At 38.5% G+C, this 20,962-nt stretch overlaps 1 protein-coding gene and 1 pseudogene across 2 annotated transcripts in view; both read right to left on the bottom strand.

Moving 5' to 3' along the window:
• Window positions 1-18,046, bottom strand: part of IFT74 (intraflagellar transport 74) — a 122,962-nt gene extending 104,916 nt beyond the window's left edge. Inside the window, exons 1-2 of one of the 2 annotated variants that reach the window (XM_017869325.1) lie at window positions 17,887-18,046; window positions 12,561-12,696 (exon numbers count right to left, since the gene is read on the bottom strand). In XM_017869325.1, coding sequence (XP_017724814.1) covers window positions 12,561-12,677 — 117 coding nt within the window. In that variant the 5' untranslated portion in view covers window positions 12,678-12,696; window positions 17,887-18,046. The remainder of the gene's footprint in view (window positions 1-12,560; window positions 12,697-17,886) is intronic. The other variant, XM_017869326.1, reaches the window with a different exon arrangement.
• LOC108527846 (melanoma-associated antigen 6-like) lies at window positions 9,890-10,904 on the bottom strand (annotated as a pseudogene).
• Window positions 18,047-20,962: the final 2,916 nt, after the last annotated feature.

The following is a 20,962-nucleotide window of genomic DNA, read 5'->3' as shown; positions in this document are numbered from 1 at the left end:
GGTCCAAACTCCCGTGCAAAGGAACCAAGCCTCCAATTAAGAGGACATGGGCCTTCATTTCCTAGGCCCTCTAAAGAGTGTGGGGGAGCAAAGTCAAAGAATCCCAGAATTGAAAGGGAGGAAGGACAAGATACATGTTACAAATCTGCAAGAACAGGCTACTTCAAGAGAAAATGTCTCAAATTAAAAAGGGAAAAGGAAGTCCTTCCACTCATGACTTTCAAGGAAGAGTAGGGGAGTCAGGGGCTCTGTCTCTTTTACTTTGAGTCCCACCAGGAGCTCTTGACAAATTTAGAGGTGGGACCTAAATGTGAACTTATCACCTTTTTAATCGATTCCGGAGTGTCTCACTCCTCTGTTTGTCTCACTCCATCTAATCTTGCTGGCTTTTCAGAAGAACTTTAAGTCTCTGGGGTAAAAGAAGAAGGATTTAAGGCCAAAATCTTAGAAAATACAAAAGCCAAATATCAAGATCGATGAACTCATATTCAATTTTTGTTGATCCCTGTGGTGGGAACTAATCTATTAGAAAAAGACTTAATGCTAAAATTAGGCATAGGCCTTCAAGTTGGCCCTAAGGGATTCCTCACCTCATTAAATCTACTCACCACCGTGGATGAAAAATACATTCATCCTGATACCTGGTCAAGAGAAGGAATCGAGAAAAACTTCGAGTTCCCCCAATACACATCAAACTAAAAACTCCTGGGGAAATAGTAAGGAGAAAGCAATACCCCATGCCCTTCGAAGGCAGGATAGGGTTAAAGCCTGTAATTGACAGTCTCATTAAAGATGGACTCCTTAAACCCTGTATGTCTCCCTATAATACCCCAATCCTGCCTGTCAAGAAATCAGACGGGTCAAACTGATTGGTACAAGACCTCAGAGCTATTAACCAGATAGTCCAGACCACTCAACCCATTGTCCCCAACCCTTACACCATTCTCAGCCAAATTCCTTATGATCATCAGTGGTTCACACTAATAGATTTGAAGGATGCTTTCTGGGCATGCCCCTTGGCTGAGGATTGCTGAGACATATTTGCTTTTGAGTGAGAAGACCCCCATTCAGGGCGAAAACAACAATATCGATGGATGGTCTTACTCCAGGGGTTTACAGACTCCCCTAACCTCTTTGGTCAAATTCTAGAACGAGTATTGGAAAAAGTTGTTGTCCCAAAGCAAATATGCCTGCTTCAGTACGTGGATGATAGTCTCATATCTGGTGAAGATATAAAAAAAGTGGGTGACTTCTCTACACATATTCTTAACTACCAACAGTTTGAGGGATTATGGGTCTCAAAAGTGAAGCTTCAATAATATATTCAAAAGTGAAGCCAACTAATAAGTGCAGGTAAGCAAAGAATAGGGCCGAAATGGGTTGAGTGAATTGTGTCCTTACCCCTGCCTCAAACTAAGCAAGAACTAAAAAAATTTTTAGGATTAATTGGATATTGCCGCTTATGGATTGACTCATACTCACTAAAAAGTAAACTTTTATATGAAAAACTTACCCAGTGGAAGCCTGACTGTCTCTTGTGGACTTCTGATAAAATCCATCAGATTAAAGAGCTGAAAGAGATGCTCATAACTGCCCCTGTTCCAGCCCTACCTTCCCTAGAAAAGCCACTTCACCTTTTTGTTAACGTGAATAATGGGTTAGCTTTAGAAGTGCTTACCCAAGAGCACAGAGGCAACTGGCAGCCCATGCCTTCCTGTCAAAAGTTTTAGACCCAGTCACCTGTGGATGGCGTCAATGCATCCAGTCAAATGCAGCTAGAGCAGTATAGGTTGAAGAAAGTAAAAAGTTAACCTTTGGAGGAAAATTGACAGTAAGCACTCCCCACCAAGTTAGAACTATCTTAAATCAAAAAACAGAGAGGTGAATCACGACTCAAGAATTTTAAAGTGTAGGACTATTCTGTTAAAAACAAGATGATTTAACATTAACCACTGATAATTCACTCAACCTAGCAGGTTTCTTAACAGGGGATCTAAACCTAAAAAGGGAGCACACATGTTAGATCTAATTGATTACCATACAAAGGTCTGACCAGACTTAGGAGAAACTCCCTTCAAGACAGGGCGACTGAATTACATTCAGGTAGGAATGTATTCAGTAATTGATGGAAAAACTCTTGAAGAAGTAGAGTCAGGAAGATTGCCGAATAATTGGTCTGTGCAAACTTGTAAACTGTTTGCACTCAGCCAAGCTTTGAAACATTTACAGAACCAAGAAGGAACTATTTATACTGATTCTAAGTACACCTTTGGAGTGGCTCATACATTTAAAAAAAGTTGGACCGAGAATGATCTTATTAATAGTAAACGCCAAGACTTGGTCCACAAAGAACTAACTGTCCATGTCTTAAACAATCTCCAGTTGCCAGAAGAGCTAGCTATTGTACATGTCCCAGGGCATCAAATGACTTTTCCTTCCCAAGTCGAGGAAATAACCTTGCCAATCAAATAGCCAAACAAGCTGCCATTTCTTCTGAAACACCTGTCTTTCACTTAACTCCTTGCCTTCCTTCCCCTACCACAGTCCCCATTTTCTCTTCCACTGAAAAGAAAATCAATAAAATAGGAGCTAATGAAAACACAGAAGGAAAATGGATATTACCATATCAAAGAGAGATGTTATCCAAACCTCTCATGAGGGAGGTCTTGTCTCAAGTACATCAAGGAGCCCATTGGAGACCCCAAACCATGTGTGATGTGGTTTTCAGAGTTTATGGGTGTATTAGAATTTATATCCTAGCCAAACAGGTCACAGACAGTTGCTTAACATATAAAAAAATCACTCCTTCGGGGAAGAGACCCAGGGCTAAGACCATTCCAAAGTGTTGAAATTAACTACACTAAAATGCCCCCAATTGGTCGCCTGAAGTATTTATTGATAATAGTAAATCACTTTACTCACTGTGTAGAGACTATTTCCTTCTCAAGTGCAACTACTAGCAATGTAGTTATACAAGCGTTAATTGAAAACATCATACCCAGGTTTAGACTAATAGAAAACACTGATTCAGAACAATGAAACCCATTTCACGGCACATGTCATTAGAGAGTTAGCCCAGGTGCTAGACATAAAATGGGAATACCATGCCCCTTGGCATCCATCCTCTTCAGGAAGAGTAGAAAGAACTAACCAAACTCTAAAAAGTCACCTGACCAAATTAGTTCTAGAAACCCGGTTACCCTGGATTAAATATCTCCCCATTGCCTTGTTAAGAATCACAACCACCCCTCGAAAAGATGTCGGTTTATCCCCTTATGAATTATTTGGGAATTATTTTGAGCATAGGGGCCAGGAATAGTACTAATTCTAGAAAATGTGTTGGGCACAGGAAGACTGCCAACTATAAATTCAAATGAAATGAGTTAAGGGTTAACCCGAGTGATCTTTAGAAGAGAATGTTAAATCTCTTCCTGGTAAATTTTCTGAATAATTTCTTCTTTGGCTTTATGCAAGCATAACTGTGAGACCTACTCAACTAATTATGCTACTTTTTATTTTCCATTCACCAGGTGAAAGTATAGAGAAGAACATGTAAATTAAAACTTTACACATTAAAAATAATGAAATGGATGTATATGTATTCACTTGGCAACATATTCATAATATATTGCTGAAAGAAATAGACAAGAAAAATAACAATGTATACAGTACTATCTTGATTTTGGAACAGACCAAAGTCATATAAACTGTGTATGTATGTGTGTGTGTTTATAAATACATTAAAAAGTCTAGAAGATACTGTTGATAGTGGTTATACCCACAATAGGAAGGAACTCTGATACTTCTCCATTGTATGTTTTACAACAAGCATTACTATTTTCAAAAATGCAAACATTAAATAGATGAAGTCATTGCAAAGAAAAAGTCATTTTTGCAATGCCCTCACCACAGCATATTGTTAGAATGTCTAAAGTCAATGGGAAGGAAAGAATTTTAAAATTAGTAAGAGAAAAGTATCTAGTCACCTATAAAGGCAACCCTATCAGAATAAAAGCAGACTTTTCAGTGGAAATTTAAAAAATAAAAAATAAAAAAGGGAATCGGATGTCATTTTCAAAGTGCTAAGAAAAAAACCAAAACCAAAAACAAAAACAAACTGTCAGCCACAAACTTTACATCCTGACAGAATAAGATTCATAAATGAAGGAGAAATAAAGTATTTGCAAGACAAGCAAACGCTGAGGGAAAGTGTCACCACTAATCCAGTCCTACAGTAAATGCTCAAAGGGGTCTTCAACATAAAAATTAAAGATGGATATACAGTATCACAAAAACATAAAATATTAAACTCACAGTTCTTATAAAACAATCACAAAGGAGGAGGACAAAATAATCAAATGCCAACATGAAAGAATTTCATCAAAACATAAAGATAAAAAGACAGAGAAAAGAAAATAATTTATATAACTTAAAAACAACTAACAAAATAACAGGAAAAAAGCTTCATATATTATTATTAACTGTGAATGTAATGTAAATGAACTGAATTATTCAATTAAAAGATACATATTAGCAGAAGATTTTAAAACAGCAACAAAAACAACATAATCCAACTATATCCTGCCTATGAGAAACATATCTATCCCTAAAAGACACACATAGGCTAAAAATAAAAGAGTGGGAAAAGGTATTTCACACTACCAAAAGCAAGCAGGAGTAGCTATATATACATAAGATTAAAAAGACTTCAAATCAAAACAAGAAGATCATTATATAATGATAAAGGAATCAATTCAGCAAGAGATACAACAATCCTAAATATATATGTATCTTCTCTGACCATAATGGAATAAAACTGCAAATTGATAACAAGAGGAATTTTGAAAACTATACCAACAAATAGAAATATGTTCCTGAATGACCAGTGCGTCAAAGAGATTAAAAAGGAAATTTTTTAAAACTCTTGAAACAAATTACAATGGAAACACAACATATCCAAAACTTACATGATATGGCAAAAGCAGTACTAAGAGGAAAGTTTATACCTTTAAGTGCCTACATTTAAAAAGTAGAAAAACTTAAAAAAAACCACCTAATAATGCATATTAAAGAATCAGATAAGCATGAGCAAACCAAACACAAAATTCATATCAGAAATTAATAAAGATCACAGTAGAAATAAATGAAACTGAAACAAAAAAATATAAAAGATCAATGAAACACAAAGTCGGTGTTTTGAAAAGATAAACAAAATCAACAAACTCTTAGCCAGGCTAACTAATGAAAAAAAGAGGGAAGACTCAAATGAATATAATCAGAAATGAAAAAAAAAAAAAAAGACACTACAACTGATAACACAGAAACTCAAAGAATCATTAGAGGCCACTATGAGCGACTATATGCCAATAAGTTGGAAAATCTGGAAGAAATGAACAAATGACTAAACACATACAACCAACAGAGACTGTACCATAAAGAAATCCAAAACCTTAACAGACCAATAACAAATAATGAGATCCAAGCCATAATAAAAAGTCTCCCAGCTGGGTGTGGTGGTCCACGCCTGTAATCCCAGCACTTTGGGAGTCCAAGGTGGGTGGATCACGAGGTCAGGAGTTCGAGACCAGCCTGACCAACATGGTGAAACCCCATCTCTACTAAAATACAAAATTAGCTGGGTGTGGTGGTGCACGCCTGTAATCCCAGCTACTCAGGAGGCTGAGGCAGGAGAATAGCTTGAACCCAGGAGGCGGAGGTTGCAGTGAGCACAGATCGCATCACTGTGCTCCACCTTGGGCGACAGTGAGATTCCGTCTCAAAAAAATTTTTAAAAAGTCTCCCAGCAAAGAAAAGCTCAGGACCTGATGGCTTCACTGCTGAGTTCCATCAAACATTTAAAAAAGGGCTAATACCAATCCTACTAAAACTATTCTGAAAAATAAAAGAGGAGAAAATACTTTCAAACTCATTCTATGAGACCAGTATTACCCTGATTAAAAAAAAAAAAACAGACAAGACATATGAAGAATAAAGAAAACTATAGGCCAATATCCCTGATGAACATTGATGCAAAAATCCTCAACAAAGTACCAGCAAACTGAATTAAACAATACATTAAAAAGATCATTTGTTGTGACCAACTGGTATTTACCCCAGGTATGTAAAGATAGTTCAATATATGCAAATCGATCAATGTGATAAATCATATCCTCGGACTGAAGGACAAAAACCTTCCGTTGATATTGTAAAGTATTTGATGACATTTAACATCTCCTGATGATAAAAATCCTCAAAAAACCAGGTATACAAGGAACATATCTAAATACAATAAAAGCTATATATGACAGATCCACAGTTAATATCCTATGGAATGAGGAAAAACTGAAAGCCTTTCCTCTAAGATCTAGAACACAACAAGGATGCCCACTTTCACCACTGTTATTCAACATAGTACTGGAATTCTTGGCTAAAGCAATCAGACAATAAAAAGGAATAAAGGGCATCCAAACTGGAAAGGAAGAAGTCAAATTAACTCTGTGTGCAGATGATATGATCTTATATTTGGAAAAATCTGAAGACTCCACCAAAAAAACTATTCGAATTGATAAATAGTAAATTCAGTAAAATTCAGAAAATTGCAGGATACAAAATCAACAGCATTTCTATATACTAACAGTGAACAATATGAAAAAAAAATCAAGAAAGTAGTCCCATTTACAATAGCTACAAATAAAATAAAATACATAGGAATTAACCCAAGAAGTGAAAGATCTCTACAATGAAAACTATAAAACACTGATGCAAGGAACTGAAAAGAACACCAAAAAATAGATATTCCATGTTCATGAAATGGAAGAATCAACATTGTCAAAATATCCAGAATATCCAAATTAATCTACAAATTTAATGCAATCCTTGTAAAAATATCAATGACATTCTTCTCAAAAATAGAAAGAAAAAAAAAGGCCAGGCACGGTGGCTCATGCCTGATATCCCAGCACTTTGGGAGGCCAAGGCGGGCAGATCATGAGGTCAGGAGATCGAGACCATCCTGGCTAACATGGTGAAACTCCGTCTCTACTAAAAATAAAAAACAAAATTAGCCAGGCGTGGTGGTGGGCGCCTGTAGTTCCAGTTACTCTGGAGGCTGAGGCAGGAGAATGGCTTGAACCCGGAAGGCGGAGCTTGCAGTGAACCGAGACTGCACCACTGCACTCGAGCCTCGATGACAGAGCAAGACTCTGTCTCAGAAACAAACAAACAAACAAGAAAAGCCTAAAATTTATATAGAATCATAAAAGATCTAGGACAGCCAAACCCACTCTGAATTAAAAAAAAAAAAAAAAAAGTATACTAGCATAAAATCAGAATAGAGAACTCAGAAATAAATCCATATACCTACCGGAACACATTTTTGACAAAGATGCAAGGAATATACAATGAGGAAATGCCAATTTCTTCAATAAATGGTACTGGGAGAACTGGATCTCCATAAGCAAAAGAATGAAACTAGAACCATATCTCTCACCATATACAAGAATCAAATCAAAATGGATTCAAGACTTAAATTAAAACCTCAAACTATGAAACTACTAAAAGAAAGCATGGGGGAAATTATCCAGAACGTTAGTCTAAGCAAAGGTTTTTTTGAGTAATATCCCACAACCAAAGGAAACCAAAGCAAAAATAAACAAATAGAATCACATCAAGTTAAAAAACACCTGCACAGCAAAGGAAACAATCAACAAAGTGAAGGGACAACCAACAGAACAGGAGAAAATATATGAAAACTATCCATCTGACAAGAAATTAATAAACAGAATATATAAGGAGCTCAAGCAACTCACTAGCAAAAAATCTAATAATACAATAAAAAAATGGGCAAAAGGTCTGAATAGACAACTTCTCAAAAGAAGATATACAAACGTTAAACAGGTATATGAAAAAGTGCTCAACATCACTGATCATCAGAGAAATACAAATCAAAACTACAATGAGATATCATCTCACCCCAGTTAAAATGACTTTTTTCCAAAAGAAAGGCAATAGCAAATGCTGACAAAGACATAGAGAAAAGGGACCCTTTGTACAGTGTTGGTGGGAATATAAGTTAGTATAACCACTATGGAGAACAATATGGAAGTTCCTCAAAAAACTAAAAACAGATCTATCATATGATCCAGCAGTCCCACTGCAAAAGGAAAGAAATCACTATTTCAAAAAGATACCTGCATTCCTATGTTTATCACACAACTTTTCCACAATAGCAAATATATGAAAAAAAAACTAAGTGTCCATCAACGGAGATGGAGGGCTACGTAAAGAAAATACACACACACACACACACACACACATATATACACACACATACTATGAAACACTACTCGGCCATAATAAAGAATGAAATCATGTCTTTTGCAACAATATGAATGGAACCAGAGGCCAGGATCCTAAGTGAAACAACTCAGAAAGAGAAAGTCAAATATCGCATGTTCTCACTTACAAGTGGGAGTTAAACAATGGGTACATATGGACATACAGAGTGAGATAATAGACTCTGAAGATTACAAAAGATGGGTGGGAGGAAGGTGAGGGTTGCTAAATCACCTATTTGGTACAGTGTTCACTATTCAGGTGATGGGTACGCTAAAAGCCCACACTTCACCATTACATAATATATGCATGTAAGACATCTGCTCTTCTATCCCATAAATATATACAAACTTTTAAAATTTTACAAATAAACAAATAGATAAAGTGCCTGGCAAATAGTAGGTGGCCAATAAATGTCAGATTCTTTTATAAATATTTAATTATCAATTTTACTTGAATAAAAGAAAAGATACCCTTACTATCCTATGTATGAAGATTTTAGAAAAATTATTTCAGTCTAAGTTGAGGACGATGTCCTAATATTATTACCTGAAACTCTAGAAAAAAATCTGAAAACTTTAGGAAAATCTGACTTTAACAAAATCATTCCCTCCAAAAATGCTGCTTTTCTTATTAGTTAACCACAGGACCCATCATTATCTGTAGTTTGCAGTTAGCCTACTGTAGGAGCTTGAGTATTGGCCCTCTGCAATTTCTCAGTTAGTTGAAATCACCTGTGTGAACATCAGATAAATTTGTGGACATTTCTGTCTATTCATTTATTTTCATTTCATTTCTATGTATGTATAAATGTATGTTTCTATGTTAAATTGATACAACACTGCTTTTAAACTTGCGTTAATTATTTCCTGAAATATCTTGAAAGTAGTTTGTAATGACTATCTAATAGCCTACTATAGGGATATACATATCATTATTTGTTTAAGATTCACCTGTTGTAAGGTCTTCTAGGTTGTTTCCCAATTTTTTTTAAATTATTTATTCAGATTTAATTTATCTTGCATTTTCAAAGAAGCCAAGGAAATCCAGGTATGCATATTTGTTTGATTTTACAGAACAGACTGAGGTATAAGGCAAGAATTAACTATCTTTTAATGTCTTGAGTTCTTTATCTCATGTATGTTATTGCTAATTCGCTCACAATTTTAAGCAAATACTTTTTCCGCTGCTATAATTAAGTCACAATTCACAAAATGGAATGGATTTCCCAATCTGAATAAAAAACAAGACTTTTACTCCTAAACTATATAAACAGCACTATGTGTGACTACTGCCATTCACAAACTTGGATGCTGAAGTTCATTCAACCATCTGTTAAAAGGAACATTTGAACAATTCCAACAGGAAACAAAGATAAATCTCCAAGTCATCCAATACAACAGAAACCCAAAACTAAGAATGCTGACTACTCTCTTCCAAGAGTGAAGAATGGGCCTCATGTCACACAAGACACTGGAAGCTAATGGATGGGGCCCTGGAAGGTGCACTGACCCAGACCCCCTCCCACTGGCCCTGGCGCAATGCGTGCTCGGACTCACTCTTCCCCCTCTCTCAAAGCCCATTCATGCAGGAGTGAGTAGGAAAAGTGAGGTCCTCCACTGATCTTTAGCATATGGTACAGGACTTTCACATAGCTGGTTTCAATGAGGGCCCTTGGACCCCACAGGAACTCGTAGCATGCAGGATCACTGCTGGGCACCTGCTGGTACTCCAGGTAGTTTTCCCGCACAAAATTTTGGGTGAGCAGCTTCCTGGGATCCGCGAAGATACCGTGCTGCCTCCCCTCAAACACCTCCAACACACTCAGCTCCTCCCAGATTTTCTCCTCAGGGGCACAGTCGCCCTCTTTTGCGATTATGGCCAGGACGATTATCAGGGGGCCTGTCTTGGGCATGATCTGATTGTCACCCAGCAGGCCATCGTAGGAGAGGCCCAGGCAGGTGACAAAGATGTACAAGTGGCCGATTAGGTCCACTTCCATCAGCTCGATGCCAAAGACCAGCTGCAAGGAATCAGAGGCTTTGCTGAAGATCACAGGAAAGAAGTACTGGCAATTTCTCATGACACTCTCCAGCATTTCTGCCTTTGTGACTGGCTCCCTTGCTCGATACTTAAGGAGTAGAAAATGAACCAACTCAGCCACTTTCCTACTGAGTGCTGCTTGGAAGCTGGACTCCAGGTCAGGAAAGGCGCTTGGCCCCTCCTCTTCTTGGTTGCTGGAGTCCTCATCAGATTGGCTCCAGAGAGTGTAGCTGATGGTAGTGGGGAGGGTGGAGGCTCCTGAGGACTCTGGGGAGGACCTAGTGACTCAGCAGCAGGCACCTCCCCCGAGTGACTTCCACTAAAATAGAAGAGAAGGAGGCAGTCTCCTGCTCCTCAGTAGCAGGAGCCTGTGCACCCACCAGGCCCAGGGCCTCTCCCTGGGCTTCAAGGCCTTCTTCAGTCTTGTAGTGTTGACTCCTCTGCTCAGGAGGCATGCTGACTCTGGTCAGGGCAGCAGGCGGGAGTGTGGGCAGGAGCTGGGCAATGGAAACCTACAGGCAGATCTTCTCCTTCCGTGCCCCTCCGGGGGCCTCTGGTCCTCCTTGTCAGCCTGTCCCCTCAGAACGTTGCCTCCTCACCAAGCCTGGGCCTGCTTCCCTCCACCAACATCAGGCCATTGCCTGTTTCCCAATTTTTACATTATAATGATAATGAAAATGTAATAATTATCTTTATAGGATATCCTCCTTAGAATATCAACTCATAAACTTCATCTAACTTTTCCTCATATGGTGTGTTTCTCTTATTGATTCACTATTTATGACACACTCTCCTATATTAAGTTCTTTAACATTCACTAGAGTTTATTTCCAGGTGCTGTAGCAATCAGAATATTGTTTCACTCATTGTCTATAATATATTTTACGTTAGAGTATTGTACTTTTTCTTATTTTTGTATTATTCTAGATGAGTTTTAGAATAGTTTTATAATATTACCCCAGCCTCAAAAGAAATGTCATGAAAGTTTGATTAGACATAAGGCTTGCAGTCTTAATACAGAAAGAGCACTTAAAAATTAGCAAAGTTGGTCAGGCACGGTGGCTCACGCCTGTAATCCTAGCACTTTGGGAGGCCAAGGTGGAAGGATCACAAGATTAGAAGATCGAGACCAGTCTGACTAACACGGTGAAACACCGTCTCTACTAAAAATACAAAAAATTAGCCAGGCGTGGTGGCAGGTGCCCGTAGTCCCAGCTACTTGGGAGGCTGAGGCAGGAGGATGGCGTGAACCTGGGAGGTAGAGCTTAAAGTGAGCCGAGATCATGCCACTGCACTCCAGCCTGGGTGACAGAGCAAGACTCTTGTCTCAAAAAAGAAAAAAAAAAAGTAAAGTTTACTTTTTGAGATTCTGATCCTATATATGGTATATATATTATAAAGGTTTTTACCAGGTGTCATTTCTCTTCTAATTTTATGGTGTTTTATTTTTTGTAAATTTAGATATATAATAAAAATGCTTTCCTTTTCAGTACTTGTTATTTCTGTCATTTTTAGAAAAGCCTAGTCCATATCAACCGTATACAAAATACTTGCCAACATTTTCCTCTACTACATTTATGGTTTCATTTTTGAAATACCAAGTTTCTAAACTATGTAGAATTCTGATAAAAGGTATAAGAGAGGATTAAAAATACTTTTAAACAAATGGTTTAATAATTATTGGAATGTTCTACTGAATACTCCATGTTTTGCCAACTAATCTGAAACACCACATTAATCATAAAAATTCTTATATGCTTGATTCTATTTTTGGTCTATTCATTTCATTTTATTCTGGCCCCAATACACTGTTCAACTAAAATTATTGCAGTTTTAAATTGAGTATCTGCAGGAGCAGGCATCTTCTTCCCAGAGTGTCTTTCAAACATTCTTCCACATTTACATTTCCAGATGCTTTCCAAAAAAAAACCCAAACATGTTTAATAATATGCTTATGAAATAAAGAAACAACAAAGTAGAATCTCTTATTACAGAGGAGATTTCCAACTTCTACCACAATATATGCACAAGCATTCAACAGATTTTTTGGGGTGGAAAGAGTCAAAAACTCACAAACTGGGGTGCAGTGGCATGATCTTAGTTCACTGAAGCCCCAGTCTCCTGGACTCAAGTGGTCCTCCCACCTTGGCCTCCCAAAGTAAATAGATTTGTTTCAAACTTACTGCAGTTGCCACTCTATTTCCTGATAGGGGTCGTATCCCAGAAGGAGGCCTTCCTGTTAATCCAACTCCACCTCTTGAAACAGGGCGAGCTGCTGAAGATTTGTGATAGCTGGCCATTGTTTCTTTACTTTAATCACTGTTTGGAAGCAATAAACAGTTCAATCCTTTGATGTCTTCTCTAGCAAGACAATAATAACCCATCATACACTTACATTTAATTCACAATTGTTCTTGCAAGCTGCCATTCTGTGTACCACTACAAGGTTAACTTTGTTCAAATTTGACATCGTGCTCCATTTAGAACTATGAGATTGTTTCTTGCAACATTCCTTCCTCATCTTCCTATTATCTTACCAAAATGCAAGCCTCTGTAGTTATCTATTTCTTTAGTATTCTCATCCTATACTCTAGTAAGTTTTCTCTCCTGTCACAGCCAACATCTTTCTTTGCTCTTAATCTTTTCTCTGCATTTTCTGGTCCACAATTAACTCTCTTATATTCTGGATCTTGTTACAAATACTTTCTATTTTCTTAACTTTAACAGAATCTTGGCTTCCACTGAGAGTAACACTTTCAGTAGTCCATGTGTTTTAGCTTCCTGTCCTCTTTTAAAGCAAAGGAAGTGGCACTTTTCTTGCTCCCCAATGTCACTTTCAAAATATTCTTCCACACCTTTAAAAAAATAAACAAGAGGCCAGGCGCAGTGGCTCACGCCTGTAATCCCAGCACTTTGGCAGGCCGAGGAAGGTGGATCACGAGGTCAAGAGATCAAGACCATGCTGGCTAACACAGTGAAACTCTGTCTCTACTAAAAATACAAAAAATTAGCTGGGCGTAGTGGCAGGCGTCTGTAGTCCCAGCTACTCGGGAGGCTGAGGCAGGAGAATGGTGTGAACCCAGAAGATGGAGTTTGCAGTGAGCTGAGATTGCACTACTGCACTCCAGCCTGGGTGACAGAGCGAGACTCCATCCCTGAAAAAAAAAATAATAATAATAAAATAAAATAAAATAAACAAGATTCACTTCCTCTGAGGATCCGGGAATGCAACAATATTGCCTTGATCTTTCCTGGTTGCTGGTAATTAGTGACTTCCTAATCTCTCCTCTATCTTTACTAAAGTCTTTTGTACCTAGTTCACAGCTTCTCTATTCTAATCTCACCATCATCCTGGATGACTTCCATTTGGATACTAGATCCAACACCTAACATTCCAGCTTCACAGTTCCCTTACCTCAACTTTAGCAATGATCTTAACTCCATTTCAGTCATTCATAGCCACGGCAATACATGGAGCTTGTCATCATCTGGAATTGCTTCATCTCAAACATCTTAATTGAAATACTCTATTCTTGGGTCTTCTCTCCTTCTACTCTTTTCTCATCTTCATTCCTGCTACACCTGCCTTTAAACCATTTCCTTAATTCACTCATTTTCTCCCAGTTTATCAGCCCTCTCCTTTATTCATCAGAATATAATATTATTTAAAATTGTCTCATAATTTAGAGTAGTAGTTTTCAAATTGTTGGTCACTTCCATTAGTGAGTTCTGAAAACAATTTTGCAGGTTATGACCAAGATACTAAAATGCGAAATAAAATTTAAACAAAAAGAGTTCACTGAACATACAAAGGGTAAACATTGTTTCAGTAAATTTTTGTTTCAGCTATATTTACATAAATTTACACATATGTGTTTACTAGGCTACAATATAAAAATGTATGTCCTATTGTAGGTCATATAAAATAGTTACGAAGATACTTATTTAGAGAGAGAGAGAATATGGAGAAAAAGAGAATAGTATCCAAGATTGTCCTGAGGAACATCAATACATACAGATCACACAGAAGAGGAAAATCTAGTATGAGAGAATGAAAATTAAGGCCCAGAAAGCAAAGAAAAATACCAGGAGTGTATGTCAGAGATGCCCAGAGAAGGCAGGAACAAGCCATGCCATTTACAGTTGGACATTCAAGTAAGATGAAAACTGAAATATCCAATGGAGTCCCCATCCAAGAAGTCACTAATGATACCCTGACAAGGGTGGTTAAGAACTCTCTTCCTTCTCTCATGAAATTAGTGTCTCACGAGCACCATCAACTAATTTGTATCCTGGAACTCTTCTCCACCCATCTGGCAAAATCAGAAACCCTTCTCCACATCCAACCTGAAGTGCTGAACATTGCTGGTGGAAATCATACAACTGTACAGACTGGGGTACTGCAAAGTGATAGTCACAAATCTTAGTTGGACCCTCATTTCAGAAAGTATTTAGCCTTGTTAAGATACCTCTCTACTTGATAATTCTCATCCTTAACTACTTTTCGATCTCTGTTCCTGCCACTCTTAGCAGATGACTCATTTAAGAAAATTACAACTTGAACTCCATCACCTTTGGGGCACATAAACTTCTCTACATCCATTCTGCCCTCCTATCTCAACAGCCATTCCTTCTCTCATTCAAGATCAATCTCTACTCTGATTTACCCTTGATCCCATCTTCTTTGTGGCATTACACTCACTGCTACCAATATCTTTAAACTTTCTCCTTTCCTTCAGTCTGTTACCATGTTCAATTCTTTTCTACCTTCAAAGACTTATTTCTTGACCCTGCAACCACCTCTATCTAACTGTCCCATATATCCTTCCCTTATGCAGCCAAATTCTTATGAATAGCTTATATCCGGCCGGGCACAGAGGCTCACGCCTGTAATCCTAGCTCTTTGGGAAGCTGAGGTTGGCGGATCATGAAGTCAGGAGATCGAGACCATCCTGGCTAACACGGTGAAACACCATCTCTACTAAAAAATACAAAAAGTTAGCCGGGTATGGTGGCAAGCACCTGTAGTCCCAGCTAATCGGGAGTCTGAAGCAGGAGAATGGCGTGAACCTGGGAGGCGGAGCTTGCAGTGAGCCGAGATCGAGCCACTGCACTCCAGCCTGGGCAACAGAGCGAGACTCCGTCTCAAAAAAAAAAAAAAAAAAAAAAAAAGAATAGCTTATATCCACTATTTTCTACTGCTTCGTTTCCCACTATCTCCTGGATTGCTACTGTTTGATTCAAATGACCATTGCCAATACTGCCAGTGATGTAAATGTCATCCTACTTTACTGGTGCCCACATTTATATGAAATATCTCCATGACACTTACCTCTCTTCTGGTTCTTCTGTCTCCTTGAGACAGAAATGCTTATATAGAGCATTTTCTAAGATACCATCCACCATCTTTTTCTTTTCTCTCTCTAAACTCTCCTTGGCCCACTTATCCACACTGAGGGTTTTAACAATTAATAACTGATTCCACACAATTTCATATGTTCAGCCCTTATTTTAGCACTCAGCTTGTGGTGTTTATATCCAAATAATAACATCTCCACTTAGACATCTAAATGTTTCAAAATAAACATATATAATCCAAACTCATTATCAGCTCCGCAAAATTTGTCCTTCCTCTTGGTATCACCTCCTAGTCACAGAAGTCAGAAACTTAGTCCCTGATATCTCCCTCTCCCTCACTTCCCATGGCTGATCACATAGTTCTACTGAGTTTGTTTTATTTAGTTCTACTGATTTTGTTAATAAGTGTTTAACAGGTACTTTACTCTCTATTCCTACAGCACTGGCCAATTCAGGGCATCACTGACTCAAGTGGACTATTATACCAGCCTCTTAAGTGGTCCCCTGGCTTAACACACATTTTGCCTGTTACTTTCTCAGGGAATCCTTCCATGACCAGTCCATAACTGGTCTTGGAATCTTCGTCTTCTTCAATTTCAGTGTATAGACCTGTTCTATGTGCTACCATGCATCCTGTGTATTTCTTTATTCCAGAAGCTATCACACCACTTGAAATGATCTGCTTAAGTATTTCTTGCCCTTTATGGCAAGAGCTGAACCTTAATCATCTTCATATCCCCAACATCTGTCTCAGTGACAAGCAAAAACTTTGTTCTCTTTTGTACCTTTTAAATTTCCTCCTACATAAAGCTATTGCCAATTACAAAAATTTACTAAATTGTTAAAAAGCAAACAAAGCATGTGTTGGACTAAAATGATTTCTTTGTTTCTACACTGTATGTCCGGTACTACTTTTCTGACTTCTCTTAGCATTATTCATAATCAGTCCTTGGATTGCTTCTATCCTTTCTACAATCATGCATCTTTGTAACTCCAGCTACGTGCATGGCTCACTAACCAATGTCTACAGTTCTGCCCTTTCAACTGGGCACCAATTTTGAGTTTTCAATTGTTTATCTGAAATTTCCATTCAGATCTCTCATTTGAATATGTTCACACCAATCTTCCTGACCCCACTAGCTCCCTGATTCTAATTCCTTGCCATTTTGAACTCTATGTAGAAAGCAAAAGAATTTCAAATGAAAAAAGTAATTTCATGAAATGACTGTTTGAAAAGGAAGACAGGGTGTATGATCAAAATGGTTTTTCCACAAGAAAACGAGTACAATAAACATCTCTTTCCAGTAGAAAAGATACTACTCTAGGTTTCCTGCTAACTTTGAGAAAATGTACAACATACAGAAATTTCACCCAATTTTCTTTTCCACCGCTTTACTGTCGCGAAAAAAAAAAAAAAAAAAAAAAAAGCTTACCATTATATTATTACCACTGGGATTAAGAGGGGGACATTAGCAACAAATATACCACTAACTCCGGGGTTATTCAATCAAAGAGTCACACAATTTCCAGTTATTCACACAATCAGAGAGGCAGCCTGACCTCTGGATCCAGAAAAATTAGCGATACAAACTAGTGCTGACAAAGTTAGCAGCTGCATAATCTTGCCACCTTACTTGACCCCTCAGGATTTCATCTTCTGTAAAACAGAAAGGTGACAAGCTCTACCTTGCAGAGCTGTTGTGAAGATAAGTATTAAATTTAAAACATCTGGCTTCTAATTATTATTCTGTCATTATCCTCCCTAAGTCAACCGTTCTCACACGTGAAAAAGTGGAAAGTTGCTAACTGCCCGCACTGTGATCAACAGACAGAAATAAATCCCTTGCACTGTAACAGGTAGAAATCTATTTCTTTGACTAAAATCCTTTAGCCCATCGTGGTCCTTCCCTCCGCTCTGTGCTTGGCGGGTCTCCTGCGGGGAGCGGGGTCGTGGGGGGTGGGGGGGATCGGGCTGTTGGAGGAGGTCTGTTCTCACCCTTCACCCGACTAGAATTGGTACATGCCTGGACCGATGGTAACAGCTAAGACCCAGAGTTAGAATTTGTTTTGTTTGGAGCGTATCAGCATCTCCAAGGCAAGAGAACAGACGTGGGAGGGAGGGAGGAAGAGATGGGACCCGGGGTTTCTCACCTCCGCCGGCGCGGAATGGGGGCGCTCGCCCGACTCGCGTGTGCCCTAACTTCTTTCTGAGACCCACGCGCAGTTTTCCTCGGGTCTCAGGCCTACCCACTAGCGGCCGTGCGCCGCGGCGTATCCCGGCAACGGGGGCGGGATAGCGGAGGCTCCTCATCCTGCGTGACCAATCCTCCGCCTCAGCCGCTGGTTACACGCGGAGCTCTCGCGAGAATGGAAGACTGATGTTTGTTTATTCACCACTCTTCAGAGATTTTTGGAAGAAGTGGAAAAGTGCTGGGCGGCCGGAAAACGTTTTTATGTGAACGTTTGGTTTTCTTGATAATAAGAGCAACCTCTGTGTGCCTTACCTGAAGTAACTCTAGCGAGTTTTGCTATGTCCCTCTGTAACCTCACGTCGGCTAACGTGTAACAGGTTACATTTGAAGTTATTACGTGGTAGGCAGCACTGTGCAATTTTCTAAATTCCTAATTAGTGGTAGTTTTCCTCCCTATTAGGACTGCATAGCGTACACAATGCATCATGACATATGGATGCGATTCTGGTACCAGCTGTTCTGTTCCTCATTTCACCAGAAGCTTTGCGTCTTTAAGCTTCCTTTCATTAGAATTTGGATCCAAGTTTGTGGGGAAGACTGTGAATTCAATGGAAAGTGTCTTTTTTTTTTTTTTTTTTTTTTTAATTTAAGAACTACTTCATCTCAAATCCCACTTCTCTAATAAAATAACTTTTACTGTATGTTTCCTTCCGGTCTTCATAGATAGAGCTTAAATGTGATTGCATATGTATTGGGATTTTCACATTATTTTACACATTATTTCCAACTTGCCTGCCCTCAAGGAGTTAAAAATCACTACAAAATGAGATTATATCATGTGGCTGAATTCCCCCTTAGTCTGTGAAACATTTTCATGTAATTATCTCATTAGAGCCCACCCTATTTGCAGTGGCCATTTGTCATCCTTTTGGCAGAGTTTCTCCCTTACCTTGCCCCCAGACACCCTTACAGGAACTTAAAGTGACAGATACTGGCTTTCCTAGTCTTCCTTATTACTGGGACATGAGTATTATTGCTTGCTAGACTCTCCAATCTAATTTGGTGGACCCAACTCAAACTTGAATGACAACCAGAAGCAGGACTTCAGAGTCTGTTGAAGTAAGGGTGACAGCCACGGTAACTACATCGTTTCCGAGACTGCAAAGTTCTATCACCAGCAACCAATGTCCAGCATCAGTGTGTTGGTGCAGGCTGCAGTGTTGGTACCCAGAGGCTTTATTGGGAGGAGAACCTCTAGCTTGTTTCTTCAGCTTCTGGAAGAGTCTGTGAGCTGCTTGATGTCCTTTAATAAATTCATTTTCAGCTTTTATATCATTTATGGATGATTTCTGTTTCTTGCACTTAAGGACCCTGACAGATATTAACAGTTGAAATTGGCAGAACAGATACTATTATCCAAGTTTTAAAGAGATTAAATAATACACTTAAGCTCATTTGGGCAATAAGTATTGATCCCTGTCCCCATATCTTTTTCATGACGAAAAAGGAATAGAGAATAGGAATATATATCACTTATTCACTCACCTCTGAGCTTCCTGAGAGTAGGCACCATATCTTATTTGACTTTGGATCATTATGTATTAGGTTCTGTTGCTTTTAAGGTTATATCAAATTATAATTAGGTTATATCAAGTCATAATTTGGTTAGTATTCAGGTTATGTCAAATTGTAAGTTTATTGTAAGACTACTTGTGTATCAAGTTCCTTTCTGTCTCTAGTCCTTTTCACTGCAATTCTCTCTTCCTGGAATCTTTGTCCCTCTGCTTTTCACTGTCCAAAGTCCTGTTCATCATTCAAGTCTTAACTCAAATGTCTTTTATTAGAGAGGTCTTCTTCTCTGACAGTCCATACTAGATTAGTGCTCCAACTCCTTCTGGTCTCCCACCTCATTATATGTCCTCAATGCACCCTGTACTATTCCTGTTAGAAGGTAAACTTTGGCACATTAAAATTTTAAAGAGCTTGTTTGAACAGACAGCAATTCATGAATTGGGCAGCTCCAAATCATAAGTGGTTTGGGGCTCCTCCAGAGGTAACTGAAAGCTTTCAGAGAGTAAATGCAGAGCATAGCAAAGAAATTATTTGATTGGTTAAAGTTTGAGCAGTTGCCTTATTTGGACTGTTCTTGTGGCAAGTTCAAGACAATATAACTGATGACTAGTGGGCCACTTGTAATTCCATTTTAAGTTTCAGTTTCCTTATGTAGGAACTCAGTGCATTAAAGCGACCAGTCTAATGACCTCCAATTTAATTATTTAAATACTAGGTATCACTCATTATAACTTGCAGTTATATATTTATTTTTGTTGTCAAAGATAACAAACCCTGACAGGACACATTTTTATCCATAATTTACTACTGCAATAGGGAAAATAGTCCAATGTGAAAGGAATTCAACCTTGATTTGTACAGCAGTGATTGGATGTTTTAAAGGGAGAATGACGGAGTAGGGAAGGAGGCAAGTGGGTACTCAGTAGAGTCAGGGGCAATAAGGCCCAATGAAGAGGATACCACGTGGTACTGAATATGGCCAGTTATGCTTATGTAGCCCAGGGTGCACAGAAGAAAAACGTTAACAAAATAACTCAAAAATGTCTTTGTAGGATGTGTGTTGGTTTTTTAAGAAAGTAAACTTTTTGGCCAGGTGTGGTGGCTCATGCCTCTAATCCCAACACTTTGGGAGGCCAAGGCAGGAGGGTCACTGAGGCCAGGAGTTCAAGACCAGCCTGGGCAACATAGTGAGACCCCCCCCCCCACAGAAAACAAAAATGAATTTTAAAAAAGAAAAGAAACTTTGAGGAGTGACATCATTAAGTTATTCTACTATAAAATAGAGAAAAGTTAGTGAACTTACTAGTGAATATGTACATCAACTAAGATTTTGGATACACTGGTAGGAGTGTCTATTGAAAGAAGATGGCTATAGACATCCAAATGCACATGTCCTTTGACCCAGTAACTTCACTTCTAGGAAGTCAGCATATATTCACACTGAATTCATACATATAAATGAC

The sequence above is a fragment of the Rhinopithecus bieti genome, unplaced genomic scaffold (genome assembly GCF_001698545.2).
Source record: "Rhinopithecus bieti isolate Rb0 unplaced genomic scaffold, ASM169854v2 scaffold_2572, whole genome shotgun sequence".
Classification (NCBI taxonomy): domain Eukaryota; kingdom Metazoa; phylum Chordata; class Mammalia; order Primates; family Cercopithecidae; genus Rhinopithecus; species Rhinopithecus bieti.
Note: the sequence above shows the minus strand (reverse complement) of the source record. Positions and strands in the feature narration are given on the sequence as shown.